This window comes from Cuculus canorus, chromosome 14 (assembly GCF_017976375.1).
Source record: "Cuculus canorus isolate bCucCan1 chromosome 14, bCucCan1.pri, whole genome shotgun sequence".
NCBI lineage: Eukaryota > Metazoa > Chordata > Aves > Cuculiformes > Cuculidae > Cuculus > Cuculus canorus.
In genome coordinates, this window is record NC_071414.1 from 4,629,193 (window position 1) to 4,645,400 (window position 16,208).

The following is a 16,208-nucleotide window of genomic DNA, read 5'->3' on the forward strand; positions in this document are numbered from 1 at the left end:
AATAAGTGACATGTTTCAAAAAATAAATTATTATGTAAAAACTACACCATATTCAAGATTTTTTTGCCCCAGCAGAAGAAACGCAAAATCCATTGGCTGTGACCCTGAAACAGTCAGGGCAGGTTGTCGAAACAGGTTAGAAGAGACTGGTCAGGTACTAGTCACAAGCTTTCAATGTTTTTCCAGTCAAAACTGCAGCTTAAGTCTGACAGCCTAAAACTTATTAGTAAGTCACTAGAATCAGCAGTAATTAACAAAGAGTTGAAGCACGCTAAATAGATAGGACTGTACTAATGTGCAAATCAGCCTGCTGTCCTTCAAATTGAAATGTTACCTCTCAGAGTCTTAGAGTCCAAGGACAGCTATAACCCTATAAGAAAGATTTGTTCTCCCTCTAAAGGATAACTGAGTTGAGGCCTGCAAAAGTACGTCAAGTCCTACTAAAAAGAAAAGAAAACTACAAAGAAAAAAAGAAATAAGCATCTCTTCTACAGTTCTTCCCACACTGTGGGCATTGCATGCATATGCAAAAGATAACTACGACTACAAGCTGCTTACAACCAACACAGATGCTGCTGCAGTGGCCACTTGGGCCAACACCAAATTTATTGCATTATCATGTATTGGTAAGAGTGCTCACAAGAAAAAAAAACAAGCTTTTTTTTCCAAGATACAAAATATTATTTCTCTTTGTTTTAAGAAATAGAATATTAAGATAATGAAAATAAAAAGACTGGGTTATTGAACAACTTTTATTCTAAATAAATAGTTTCACCCAAGAACATGGTGAAACTTTTTCTAATGAGTCTAAGGTAAGTGTCAAGACAGGAGGATCAAACATATCAATTCTACAAAGAGACACTATGAAAAATTCATCACATACAGGATACTCACACTTGCAATTAAAGGCATGAAGTTAAACTACTCCTCAGCCATAAGTCAGCCTTTTAATTTTAAGCCACTGAAAAACAAAGTTATTGCCTAAGCAGTGATGAAGAAGTATTGTCTTAAATCCTCATGGGTCCTGCTCTGCATCTAAGACAAATTACTAATTTGGACAAGACCTCATTATGTGTGAACAGGACTAGTTAAGGGGACATGCAGCGCAGGCAGAAATGTCATACCACATAGAGCTGTTTCCAGATGCTTCCCCACTCCCAGAGAGTAGTGGTAACTTCTTGAACTAAAGGAATTTCAGCAGGTATTGCATTTTCTGTATATCTAGAAAAATGAAGGAAATTTAACACAATGAAAACCAAAGAGGAGCTGTGTTTCATGGATTTATATTATAGTTACTGTGTTTAAGGCACAGAAATACCTTAAACACGCCTTAAAATGCCTTAAAACTAATTCATTAGCAGAGTAGATCCTTAGTGGAATAAAACAATTGAATTCAATACCTTTTCTTTTCAACAGAAACGTCCTTAATGTGGATGAAAGACTTAGGAAATATTCCCTGTTGAAGAAGAAAAAAAGAAAAGAACAAAACCCACTCTTATTTTCCAAGAACACTTAAGCAACACGCGAGGGCTATCCAAAACCCACTTAAATTTTTTTTTTCATAGAACTATGACCATGAACATAATTCATCTCCAATTAACTGCTGCCGGTCTAGTTTTCTGTCCAGCTAAATACGTTTGTTTGACAAACTAGTAATAAAAGTTATCTGATATCCTTTTCTACAAGCATAGAATGCATACAATTATATTTCTTTAGAAAAAAAAAATTCCACTCCCATCTCCCGATTTACTCCCCCAGCAAACAGTACATACAGTGTAAATACAAAAAAAAACCCCACCACCATTTTCTCTGTGCATCAGCCCATATATTTATCTTTCTAGGAAAAAAAACCACAGGCTAACTTAGCCATCAGCTTGATTAACAAAAGAGAGATGCTGATATAGGACCACTGTACCTCATGAAAGCAATGACATACAAGGGAAAACGCTCGTGATGAATACAAAAAGGTCACCGACATGAAGGATAGCAAACTCAGTTTTCTTTGAAACACAAGAGCAAAGAACACTACATAAGACTAAAATAGCTGTAAGAAAGAATGACATTTAATTTGCGATATTCATCTTGAAAGCAAAGAGACTGGAGATAGCCAGCCTTCGAGAACAGGAAAGGACTATCTGATAAGAGAGAGAAAAAAAAAACCCACTTCATGGGTTCATCTCTTAAAAATGGTCTCACAGGAATGAGCAGCATGATCTTACCTCTGATCCCTTACGCCTTACTAGATAACCCTTGTACCAATCTAAAAGGAAGAAAGAGTTCATTTGTTATGGCAGAACATACACGTACAAAAACATACAATGCAGTCATAGGTTTGGTTTCCTGTAAGAGCTATCTAGCATAGCATGTTTAAAAACTACTTCAAAAACACATAGGTGAAATTAAAACGAATATCAGGAAGCACATTTGGCACGACTGGCATGTTAACAAGTATGATTACATGGTCTGCTCTGAAGTTTTACATAGTAAGTGCAGATAATCACACACAGACTTTAACTCCCGCACACTCAATACTGAAAAGGCATAAGCCTCAAGTATAAGCTGTTTAGTAATGTAAAAATTCACATGGCAATTCCCTTAACCAAGATCAGTCATGGATAGCCCACGAAGCTCCGCTGATCTATTTAAGGTATTAATGCTATAGAGCTCACATATCCAACCTCATTGAATATAACAAGACTAAGCTACCTTTCTGCCACGAGGAACTATAGCTTTAGGACCCAACTCAAATAAGGACCTTCCTAGCGTAAAGTTCAAGTTAGAACCTCGAGAAAATGAAGGGCTGTTATGGGGCTCCTTCTCCATTCATAACTAGAAACCTCTTCTGAATTGAGTGCCATAGTGGCAATTAAAACAATAATTCAGACTTTGTTCCATCTGTGCCCCAGTTAAAACACAAAGAACTTCCTGAAAGCATATGAAATGAGTTCAATCTTACTAAAGTATAGCAGAAACCACATCCACTGGGCACACACTGCATCATGAAACTTGACCGGCACAGCAAGAGTATTAAATTTCACCCCAATGAAAGCATTTTATGACTAAAAGAAAGCATTTTGAGTATAACCTTATGGACGGGTATTATCTCTTCCCTAGCACGTTCTTTCTCGTACCATTTCTAATAAAGCATGGTATTCCAGCCAAGCAATCAAGGCATTAAAAAACACCAGCCCAAAATCCCAAACAGTACTGCCAGAAAGACAGTGTTAAACATCACAGGAGAAACCACTGACACCAAACAAAATCTCAGGACAGATTTTTTTTTTTAAAGTTTTTCAGCACCGGGATTTTTTCCCAGCATCTCTACAACACAATTCCAACTTGCTTCTAAAACTGTATTATTTGCCCATAGTCTCCAATTTATAGCCAAGTATGTAAAACCTTTTTCAACCCATTCACTGTGACTGCATGTATATGTTCCGAGTAATTCTTTTGTGCATGGAAAATAAACTGAAATAGCACATAAAATGAGTGTGGGGGGAAAAACCTGTTTCTATTGGTTACTCTGCAGCTAGCAGACTATATCTAAGATATCTGATATAAGATAGACTTCCTCACTTGCACAGTATGGAAGATCCCACCTGTTCGTTGACAAACATATTTCATAAAGCAAGTGATGACATTGTGTGTAAGGAGCAGAGAATTCAGAAAAGACTTTGGGATAACAAATAACTCCATAAGATCACACCTAACTTGCTAGGCTGGGCTGACAGTCTGACAACAACCGTACCACAGAAGTCAGAAACCTGAAATAGCATTTCCACAATTGAGACAATATAATAATGAGGAGATTTCTAGTTTGCCAAAGTATTTCTTCTTAATCAAAAAGCCTAGAATGAAGGCGTAAGAATTATGCAGGCCTTCAATTTTTTAGGACAGGACACAAATCATTACTCACGACGGAGATATGCATCTGTTGACTGATAGCTTAATGAGTGGCATCAACATTTTCCCTAACGCTTACATTTAATTTTTCTCTTGCAAAGATAAGAAAAGAATGGGTTTGTGTCTCAAAATACTGGAGGCATGGTTTCTCAGATGCTTCTCTCAAGTAATCTGTTGTCTCTAAACAAAAAAACCTAAAGCGCTATAAAATGGAATGGGCTGTGCTCATAAGCTTCAGATTCCTTAAAGCTTTTTTTTGACCACATACAAAGTGTCTTTCAACACTGAGCTGTCTCTCTAACTGCCTAATAGAGCAGTTGCCTCTTGTCTTTAACACAGCTACAGTTAATAAGACAGAAATGAGAGACAGGGAAGTCGGCTGAAGAAGATAATTTTACAATACAATTTGCAAAGCTTGAATCACTTAATTTTTTTAAACTCATACCTAGTCAAGAACATCACTGCAGGCCGAAAATAAATCACTATTTGCAGACAAGGAACTGTTGAGATCATACTAATAACTGCTCCATAGTTGTTTTATACTAATAAAAACTTAAGTAGCTTGGGCAGACTTGGGAGATAATTCAGTCATACTGGGAATTGACAGATCAAATCAATATGCAGGAATACACTAGCGCTACACTATCAACAATTGAGCTTCACAAAGGCATACAATTTTAATGTTCACTTATTCTTCTACTGCTTGCATTGATTTTATGCTCATGCCCATTGATCCGATACATCCACATACCAACTACAACTCAGTTTGGACCAGCATATTGACTGTCTATCAGCATGCCTTGACTTGGACTCCTGCTGCTTGGCACGTTCAGTAAGCTCGGTGGTTTTCAGAAGTGTTTCTATCATGCTGACCTACAGACTCCTTTAAGACAGAGGATTTCTTATACTATAGGATGACTGGGATGCTGGAATATCTCCTAGCAACAAATACTTAGTTTGGAGACAAAAATGTACGCTGTTAAACCTTCAATCAAATCTAATGTAACTACCATCAGGTACATTACGGGCTGGCACAAACTTCACAAACTCTGCATTTAGCTTGATGACTTGCTCATTTGGTAATAGATTCCCAAATAAACTACATGTACTGGAACATTTCACACTTTTGCTCTCCCAAAATTAATAGGTTCTTCCTTAAAACTCAACACGACCACCAACACAAATAAGAGCATTAGACAACTACTTGTGTAACACAGCGAATTGCTTTGAGGTAAAAGGAAGTTATTCATGCAGAGAGACCAATAACCTGGAGGCAACTGACTTACCTTCACAGCACTCCAGGATATGGACCACATCACCGATCTGTAGAGGTAGTTGTGGCATTCCTGTGCCTTTGAAATTGTAGATAGCTGAAAAAATTAAGGGTGAAGATACTGGTTTTCAATACAGTTACACACTGAAGTCCAACTGAAAAACACATACAGTCATTAAGATAAATATTAGGACAAACAAACAGAACCATAATTCTATCAAGAAGCTTCATACTACCATTACTTAACCTCTTTTTTTTGTGAAAAATGTAGCAGTGTTGAAAAAGGTCAATACTGAAAATTATACTAAACCCAATATAATATATGCAAGAAAACAAGCTAGCTTAACAACTTCTCTGCACGGGAGTTAAGAGCCCTTATTTAGATGCAGGTCTTCAATAGATATATGTTCCTTGTGCTGGAGAAGTGCTAGTCTACTGGTCTGACCAAGAACGTAAGTGCACAAAAAACTATGGTGACAAAAAAAAAGGGGTGCAGGGACACACAGAGGAATTGAATTTACTGAATTCTTCCCTAGGTTGAGATGCTTAATCTTAAGATGAAACTGCTTTATATGGAAATAGAAAGTTTCATAATTTTCTGTATTTGATCACTCTGAAAAGAGCACAGAAGCAGCGCATTTTACAAGTGTTCTCAGCAGCAGCTTATCTGTATGTGGTTAACTAACAGCTAAGCTTTAGAGAGCATTCAAGAAAATAAGCTTGTTCAGTAGTTCTTATATTCTAGGGCTACAGGATGTGGGCTACTACGGTAAGCATTGTTTCTGTGTGGGTTTTTTTTTCTCAACTAACGCGGTAATAGACTTTTACAACAGCGTTACAGAGTAGAAGTGGTTATTGAAACCAGCATCACACAGAGAAATGGACTGAAATGTCTAAGCCTCAAACAACAATTAAAGCGTACAAGTAGGAACAGCACACGAGCTACTAACCATGACCTCTAGCGTGCAGTAAAGACACCAGTCAGGATGGTTTTCTTCCTTTTCTTAAGGCAGCATCCCAATCCATCAACATGTACAGAGCATCCAAACTGGGAGCGTTTTGAATGAGGGGAAAACTTACCTGGAAAGCTGAACCTACCCTCACTATTTTGCTACATTCCTCTTGCACCACCCTCCAGGCTTCTAAAGGAGAATACGCGATTCTGCCAGGTCAGAATGGATACTGATGACAAGTTTTACTTAGATAAATCTCAAATTAAACTGCCTTTCATCAAATTGCCTAAAGTAGGTGTGTAGAGCTAAACAGAGCCATTCTCCTCACTTAATGTAGTGTTGCATAAAGTGTATTGCTTGTTTCTGTTGCCATTATTATATTTATTATATTTCTAAAATAGAAATTAGAAAGGAATTCATATTTAATTAAGAGGCTTATTAGACTGAAGTCAAGTTTTTTGTTCCCTTGACAAGAAGGGGCCTTCCCACCCTTTTCTCCTCTTGGCTGTAGGACAGGGCTTGCATCATAAAATAAAGGGGGAGGAAGGGGGAGAAAAAGCTTTGACAAGAGGTTCTGCTGTCCAGAGTCAGCCATTTATTCAAAATAAGCTTGAAGACACTTCCATGATCCTCAGAGAAATGCCTTTGCTCAACAAAACTCTAATTTAATTTAGTATACTACAATATGTGCATAGTAGATGCATAGTTATGTTCTGACTGGCTTCCTTTCACTAATCTTGGCATAGATTTCAAGAAATATAAGATGGTAAACAACTCCCCTAAAACATCCAAAGAGATTAAGATTACTGTTGACCAGCATATACTTCCTATTTCAAAGTAGGCACTGATCTACTCACAGTTGTATTTGTCACAAAATACAGAAGTGAATTACTGAGTCATATATTCACATTGCATGTTGGGTTTATTCTCTTAAAAATTCATTTAGCATCAATTAATACACTGAAAAGCACAGTAACAAACTGACAAAGGAAGCAGCTGCAGCAGCTAAGACTTTTCTAAATGACTAAGTGGAAACTTAATAAGAAAGCTTTTACTGAAGAATTTGTATTGTTTAGCAAGATGAGTTTAACGAATTCCTTAATTCCTTCACTAAGTTTTAAGCTATAGACCTATCCAGATACCTCATGCTAAGAAATAATCTCCATATACCATTACAAAAAACCTTTATAAACAATCAAACAAACCAATACCACCAGTAACACCCACATGTATTATCTACAGCAGCAGACAGCTTAACTATCACATCTACTCATTTGAAATTATTAACTCTGAATGGAAATTTGACGTAGCAACCGATAAATATATATTCCATTTATTTTGCTCTTCAAAAATAATATATGGAAAACCTGCATGGGCTTAAAGGTTTTTTAGTAGATTATTCACAAGTTTTATTAATTTAAAATAAACTTTCTGGCCAGCAGAAATACCAGCCCCTTCAAATGACTCTGTTTCTACCACTTTGCTCCCCAGCATCATCTATCCCAGCCATACATAAAAAAAGCATCCAGCATCCAGAATGTGGCCGTCTTGAAGATCCTGGCTTTCATTCCAAATCTCAGCAGGAATTACTGACCTCAGAAACAGGTGCTGTCACAGTAGAAAGCTTAGGGGGAGAGATTTGGACAGCACACGCCCTTCCCCAGCAGCCAGCATCAGGCTAAGGTGTTCGTGTTCAAGGCATATCTAAACAGATGCTATCAGATCCTCCCACAATGGCACAGAACGCCCAGGAACTCCAACCTTAAGACAGAAATCCTAAATATAGACTTCCCAGCTCACGGAAAACACAATCAGCCAATTTCCCAAAGGATCAGCAAAGGATAAACCTCATCTTTTAGACCTCACAGTAATGTCAGTAGTAATTTATAGCAGGACACACATATAACAAAGATAACAAATCTCCCTCAGGAGATGAGCTGAAACATTTCCTTGGCTACTTTCCACCCTTTCAATTAAATAGAATTTGAATATATTTCCAAGGAATAGCTTTGCTGAACCAGCTCTTAATTTAACTTCCCTGTATTAGAAGGAATACCTGGAATTATTTCCATGTAATAACTCATGAAGTGCTTTGCATAATCAAATAATTTCTAACAGAAAAAACTCAGCAAGATTCCCATTCTATTTTATTTTTGTAAACATTACAGCTCTATTTTTATGAGTAGTAACATAGAAGGAGCACCTTCTGTGGCCTTACAGATCAATTGTGTTCAGTTCCCATTTTCTTCTCTTGAAAACAGAGCAAAATTACTCAGCAAGGACACTGGCAAACCTGTTGTGAAAATATTATGCAGTCCTAACAAGATTTCCTAATATCTGAAAACAACCTATACAATTTGTGTCCCAGTATTCTTAGTTAAGGATCTCCACTTCAATCTCAACAAACACATGTGCTATAATGAACAAGACACAGATGCTGTTCTACTGATCGTTTCACAGGTCAGAGATGTGTATGGAAGCTCAAACTAGGCTAGAGGATTATTTAATTCATTGCAAATCACGTTCAGCAAGGGGTAACTCTGCAGTTCTTAACTAACAAACTGAAACCTCAGATAATATTTAAATACAGATTTCTTCACATGCTTAACCTTGAGGCCAGATGGAGGCTTTAGCTGACCTGAGCTGCTTATTTTCCTTCTTCAACACAATAAAGCCAGCATAAGAACCAGGAAGTTGCAACAGTTTCAGCGAGTTAAGATATTGTTTCTCTCTTTAGGCTTGTAGTGATAGGACTGGGGGCAATGGGTATGAACTGGAGAGGAGCAAATTTAGACTACACATAAGGAAGAATTCCTTCACAATTAGAGTGAAGGTTGCCCAGCACTGCCCCATTGCTGGAGGTGTTCAAAGCCAGGTTGAATGGGGCTTGGAGCAACCTGATCCAGTGGGAAGTGTCCCTGCCCATGGCAGGGGAGGTTGTAACTAAATAATCTTTAAGGTCCTTTCCAACCCAAACCATTCCATGATTCTTTACCTTTTCATAAACAATAGCAGCATGGTCACTTTTATTAGAAAGTATTTTATGAAGAACAGCGTATGTAGCTGTGCTCTTCATTTCGCTGTCGTTCACCTTTCACAGTGAGCTGCACTTCACAAAACTACTGCAGTTTCCCAATCAGCCAGAACAGTCTGTTGGTTTGAGAGGCTTCTTCTCGTAAAGTAGGCAGCTGACACTGAATAAAGCTCTGCCTCCTGTATAGCTCAATCTACACAGATTTTACACACCTATAAAATGATTTTCAGAGCCTTTCAGCAGATGCAATAAGCCACACCAGTCACAGCCTTCGGCACTCAGGTTGAGCAATGCTTCTCTATTGTTTCAATGAAGTCACCCCATTCTTCTCCTATCCCCCATGTAACACTTCAAATTGACAAACGCCTATTTACAATTCCAGCAGTGGAGAAGTAAATCTGACACTTGCATTTCGCATGCCAACATAACGTTTCATCAGCTTGCAACTTTTTCACAAACATAACAATTTCCTCAAGGTCTGAGCAGATTTCAAACACATTTTGGTTTGCACCATATATCCAGGAAATCAAAAGTCATCCAAAACCGCTACCCTACCACGACTTCTCTGTCTTTTACCATCCACAAAATCACGTTTATGCTGGAATGCTTCAAGGCTATGAACAGTAGCGTGTGTAAAACGCCAAATGTGATTACCAAGTGCAAAGGTGAATACAGGATATCTGGAATGGCCTATTTAGTCAAGTAAAATACAAAAGTGTGCACATAGTCTGTATCCCAGCAAAACCGGGAATCCCAGCTGGGATTATGTGGTCTTCCAGATCTACTTGGCACACTACTGCTCATCCAAAGGTTGGGCTAAACTCTCTCTCTAGCTGAAACTCTGCTCATCAGTGATAACTAAAGGCATCAGGGACACTTCAGATAAGACTTCTAAATTCACCATTAGAATAGTTCATCAGACACTTAAAAACAAAGATTTCTGAAAACACAGAAGTCAAAACAGCGCTATATCCTCAAAAAGCTTCCAGTCTGTACTACTCCAAAATCTCTTCAACTTCTTTATATTATGAGAACTAATGTCACAGCAGACACAATTTGCTCTTATGGCTTGATTTTCCTGAGATATAAGAGACATACTTAGAGCAGATACTAAATTCAAGAAGTACTTGATCTATGGCTATAGTTGTCAATACCCCATATTCCAGGTCTCATTAATCCATGTGTTTCCTGTAGTTAAAAATCACCAATTGCACTATTTTGCCTTGAATTTTTAAGAGCGTAAGTCTACTTAATTTCCAAAAATCACTTCAAACACCCTTCCAAAACTAAATTCTCAGTGTGACGGTTTCCCTGATTGACTTTTCTGTAGAGGAGGAGAAGGGGTGGTAAGGAACAGGACAATTATGGGTGCAAAAACGCATGGGTGTTGCTGGGGATTTTCTGCCCTTTTTTTTTTTCTTAATGATTCTGAGTGAAGGATCATCCCACTGTTCTTACCAACGTCTATAATGAAGGAACAAATACATTTAATCTCAAAGACAAATAAAGGAAAATAAAACAGACCAAGCCAACAGCTTGGCTAAGAAAAGGAACTTGTGGGTATAAGCTGTAACACTGAATGTGTAGTTATCTATTAACATAAAGCAATTGTGCAAAAGTGGAAATGGAACACTCTCACTGAAGAACGCCTACAAGAAAGTTACATGTAGGAGTATTTATATAAGCAGTATTCTACTGTTGTTGGAAAGTTTGACTACTGCTCTCATTTTCCCTATTCCTCTTTGCAACAGACTAAACAGACATGGTTACAACTAGACTTGTATGTAAAAAAAACCCACAAAAGGCCTTAAAACACAATGTTAAACAGAAAAGCCTTCTTTCATCCAGAAAACAGGCTTAGATGGGGTGAGCTGAGAAACAGCAAGTGGTTGTCACCTAGAACAGCAGGGGAGCAAGCCCAGGGCACAGAAAACAGCCCCAGGTCTGCAGCGTTCCTTCTCCCTGGCAACACACTCAAGATCTTAAACTGTGATATGCAGTTTTGGTCTTTCATCAGAAAGCACAGCCATACCTACTCTTTTTCAATGAGCAGTTGAATAAGCACGGAGAACACATCCCAAACGATTTGTAGAGCAATGCAACCATCAGTTATGGCTATGATAACTGTGGTAGAGGGAATGTATATTCCAAGTACATGTGATCATGTTTTAGAGTTACTACTATTTTCATGCTTTACGTCATGGATTTCTTAAGATCCGGTATCTGTCACAGCTACTAATTTTACAAACTGAATATATCTACCCTAAGCCTCACAGCCCTAAAGCTGAAGGAATCATGTGTATGAACAGTAGATCTTCTCTCTTTGGGTCCATTAGTCCTGCACAGACAAGGATGTGCAGTCTTCCTTCTTGAGCAAGGTACTTCTTGACTTAACAGGTTTACTTTTTCTTTCTTAAACACAAACCAAAGAACAGGTAGGACCTTTGACAATTACCACAGGGCAAAACACAAGTCCATCTGTTGCTCTACTAAATGGATACATCACTTAACCTGTTTAAAGGCTATCTATCAAAGCTTTCATAAACACTTTTTTTAACACTTGGGAAGCTTTTAAAAGCAGATGATGAATTTATCAGGGGTTGGATAAATTCATCATCTGCTTTTAAACACCACCAAAGCTCCTTAAAGACACAAATAAACAAGTGTACTATGTCCTATTTGTTGCACTTGATAATCTCTTATGACTCATTACTCCTGCTACCTGCAGATGTCTTCCACTCCAACAGCAGCCGTTCATCTTGTCAGTAGGTAGAGTGCTAACTGACTTATTCTTAATTTGCAGCAGGAAACATCTTAACTCTTCCTGACACAGAACTGATGTCCTTAATGACAGCAAATTAGTCCTTCTGTTAGTTCTAACCCTAGTCCACAAGTTACAGGTTACTGTATCAGCACCCGGAACCTTCCCAAGACTCAGGACTCCTCATCCACGTGAGGCGACTAACAGGAGTGATCCAAATGTGTGGTCAGCACAGCAGCAGTTGCAACAATCATGCTTCTTATGCTAATAGACCTTCTTTGAGAACTCCACTCTCTGTTGTAAACCCAGAGACCAGACTGAAGTAGTCAACAGTCTTATCAAGGAGATGGGTGAGAAGAGAAGCAGTATCTCTAGCAGAGCACATTTCAGAAAGCAGGACCTGTACATAGCGGCGATTGCACTGATGTCACCCTTTGAGCTACACATCATACATACTCAATTCACTCTAAAATGAGTGCTGTAGTTAGTACTGACACTATTTGAGGAATAAGAGCACTGGTCCATGGCAGTTGAAAAATCCTAGTCCTTCTGGGTTGTTAAAAACTCCTCAATTTGTGTCATCTCTAAGGCAGTTTAAACTTTACAGTATTAAAATACTGCCAAAAAAAGTTGCTCTGTTATCTGCTTTCTTTTTATGCACTAAAATAAATAAGTGATTCAGTTAAAAGTTTACTTACATATTCTTAGATTTGAGGTAAAAGAAGGGGACTGCTATACAAACCTGCATATTATGGGTATTGTATTTTAAGTTAGGAGTGCAGTGAATTGTTCAATCACAATGCCTTGCAGACTCATGAAAAACTTCACTGGATTGTCAGCAGTTTATAAAGTCACACATTTCTTAAGATGGTTTTTACTATTTGTGGTTTGCTGTACCTGTCAAATATCATAGACGCTACTATGTCATATTAGCTTTTTGGTATACTCTGTGATCATATCTGCTATGAAGTTACCAACAGGCAAAACTTCACTCTACGCACAGCAGACAGATTGCTGTACAAATAAGACAGATGACAGTTGAGTGCTTTCTCAGTGGCTGTACACCAGTCAAACCCAGCAGGTTGGTCTACTCCACGGGCATGTGCAAAACCATCACTTGTCTACATTGCACTTAACCACAACTCAGGTTACTTGGCTCCCATGACGTTCAAAATGAGAGTGCAGCATTACATGAAACTCTGACTCAAAATGCTCCCTATGGAAAGGTGCTACAAGCAAAGCTTTCTTTATAACATGCCTGTGAATAACTGAGTATCTACTACTCGTATGTCCAAGTAAGAAAACATCCATCACTACTCTAGCAATACAGAGGCCATGTCCAAGAAATCCAGTCATTCCCCTACATCAATAGCTTTCAAAACAAGTGCAAAAATTACTTCCTACTATTCTTAACAGAAAACATTTACACCCTTTATTTTGTAATATAACCTGCCACAAGAGCTGGCTACTTCCATTGCACAATTCCGCCACTGCTGCACGTGGGAGTTGAACAGGAAGACATTCTTTTCTTCTTATAATTCCTTGATTATTCATTTTATTTCATAAAGCCAGTTGGGTGGAGTTTTTTACTTTTAATGTGTATCACAGAACTATTATGGCCTTCTTAAAATAAAAAGTATCTTTTATAAGAATTAGAGGATGCCAGGTTAATAACTCTGCACTTAATAGGACATCAGAAGTACACGATGCACTGTCTCCTGTACTGACAATATGTGTTATCTTCAGCAGGACATTTATTTCCAGCGCTTTAACTTTATTCCTCACTTTAATGGACTGTTTTTAAACAGTAATTCAGTCCTTGATGCCAATTAACATCACTGATTTTAAGAAAAACTGATGTTGGAAGATGACTTTCCTTTCAAAAAGTATTAATTGCCAACTAATAGTTTTTTTTCTGTAACACGAACTCCAGTGACAGTCTCTCAGAAGCAACTACATGATTTTCCTTCCCATATATTTGTTCCCCATAATTTCCAGCTGCTACTTACAATACAACATACTACTTAGTTACTAAACCCATTGTCTCAACGATTGAGGCAGGAAAAGCTGCATTACTGTGAGAGTTTAAGATATCAGAGGGATCGGGCAGTGTGATGGGTTGGAAGGGTGACATCTCCCAAGCTGACACTCATGAGCCTCTCGTCATTCTGTTCGAAAGATTAAAACCTTATATAAAATAGACTGTTTCCATTAAGCCACTGGGGCAAAGCAGAGGGTGTCAAATCATCGCCCTAGAGAAAACACCTGCCCACATCCTGTTCAGAAGTCATGAAGCCAAAACTCAAATGGCAGTTTACTAAGTTACATACCCACGCCGCTCCTCTTCTCTGTCTTCTGCCATCTCGCCATCACACATGAATCCCTAAGGCTCTGAAGATGCCCACCTCCAACGAAACCAAGACTTCAAGGACACAGACTCCAAGAGGGGCAATGAACAGAGGCACAGGAAACAAGAGCCGTTTCCCAGCTGCCGTCACCAAGGGCTGGCGGGCAGAGGCAGCTGTGAGGCTTCTGCGAGATTTGCTGCTGTTCTTGAGCTCTGAGCTTCCTTCCTCTTTTCTCAGCTCAAGATACTGTAGTGTCATGGGGGAGGGGAATCCCAAACTGGGTGTTTCTGTCGCATGATACTCGCTGTAACACACAAGCAGTCTCTCTTGCACCACCCCTCAACCCAAGATCTGGGCTGGAAGGCTACTGGGCGCAGAGCCCAGTTACAGCAATGACCTCTCAACGTGGGTTACCTCATTCTGGAAAGCCAACACAAAACTAAGATTTTAAATCTTGTATTCCACAAGATCATACATCTTAAAAACTACTTTCATCTAACTTGTCATGGAACAGGGATCCGTTTTTCACAGACTACCTCTCTCGCAGCAGAGGTGAAGACAAAACCACAATGTTTCAAACAGCACTCATGCCTTTTTACTTCTATTATTTTACCTGTGGACGAAAAGGCAGGAGTTACTCTTTTTTTCTCTAAGCAAAGCAGCACCTCCTTAAGACTTAGCATCAGGACAAGACTTAAAACTTAAATTTATTGCATACTTACAGCCTTTACTTGCACAAGGCCTGCTGTCTAAGGTAACAATCACATTTGGGATGTGCAAAGATCAAGTCAAGTTGTTTCTAATCTGGATTAAACACAACACACCAAATGGAAAACAAGAGCGTCACCTGCATGTATGCTCTTCACTTATAGCCTGGAATTTAAAAAAAACAAAACGCTTTACAAGATTTACTGTTTCTTTATCTGCTGCTCAGTAAAAAGTCACAGGACAGTCTGGTCTCCTGGATACTACACTGCAGCTTAGCAATTGTTGTTTATCCCACTGTTTAAAAGTGCTGTGCTACATCCATCAGGTTATTTTCGATAACACATCACATGTCAGTTCTTGACTTGAACCAGTGATGACGAGAGGCACAGACTACCAGCAGGGCGCATTGCACATAGAATTGTGATACTTATTTCTCGGGAAAAGCACATGAAATTCAACACATTTTCTTCAAATGCCTCAATATTAACCACATCTACATCCCAGCTTAGAAAAAAGGTTTAGCCCATTATTTTTCCACCTAATATTGGAATTCACATTATGTTTATTAAAGTAAATTAGATTGTGAACAACACGGATTAACTCCGTCTACAATCAGCTTTATCTGAGAGTCCTACATCTTCCTCTACCATGGAACATCCAATTTATATTGTTTATGCATCTAAAAGAGATTATGAGGCTGAAACACTTAACCTCTCAGCTTACCATTTATTTCCTAATCAGCAATAACTGCCTTATGCCTCGGAATCCCTGCTGCAGCAAATCACCCCTCCCACATACTCTTTGGCCTAGAAGTTAAAACCTGCATTTATTTTCTTTTTCTGCATTGCTCTGCCTCATCGTTTCCCTGCAATCCAAAACCTAATGAGAAAGGTTCCTTTCTAGCACTCATTTAAAAACATGCTTTGTCATTAATACAACTAATACTGTTGTTTTGAAAATAAATGATCCAAAGAAACACCACACAGAAATTTCATCTCCAAACTGGCATCCAATTTGCAGTACTTTCCCAATGCCCTCAACATCTTCCATCTTGGAGACCTGACTTAGCAGAGTGCACTACCTCTAAATAACACGATACCTCTGAATGCAGTTCTGGCCCACTTCAGAGCTCTCGCCCCCCTTCTTACACCCTAACTCCTCACAAGTGCCCTGACTGGAGAAGCCGAGCTCCTGAAGGCATTGATGCTCCCCACCTGCCCCCTTTCCC

General features: G+C 38.7%; 1 protein-coding gene across 1 annotated transcript in view; it reads right to left on the reverse strand.

Moving 5' to 3' along the window:
* The window catches only part of DOCK2 (dedicator of cytokinesis 2), a 174,246-nt gene extending 159,774 nt beyond the window's left edge, over positions 1-14,472 (reverse strand). The window contains exons 1-5 of the mRNA XM_054079776.1: positions 14,255-14,472; positions 5,190-5,273; positions 2,220-2,260; positions 1,401-1,456; positions 1,125-1,221 (exon numbers count right to left, since the gene is read on the reverse strand). Of these exons, the coding sequence (XP_053935751.1) occupies positions 1,125-1,221; positions 1,401-1,456; positions 2,220-2,260; positions 5,190-5,273; positions 14,255-14,294 (318 nt within the window). The 5' untranslated portion in view covers positions 14,295-14,472. The remainder of the gene's footprint in view (positions 1-1,124; positions 1,222-1,400; positions 1,457-2,219; positions 2,261-5,189; positions 5,274-14,254) is intronic.
* Positions 14,473-16,208: the final 1,736 nt, after the last annotated feature.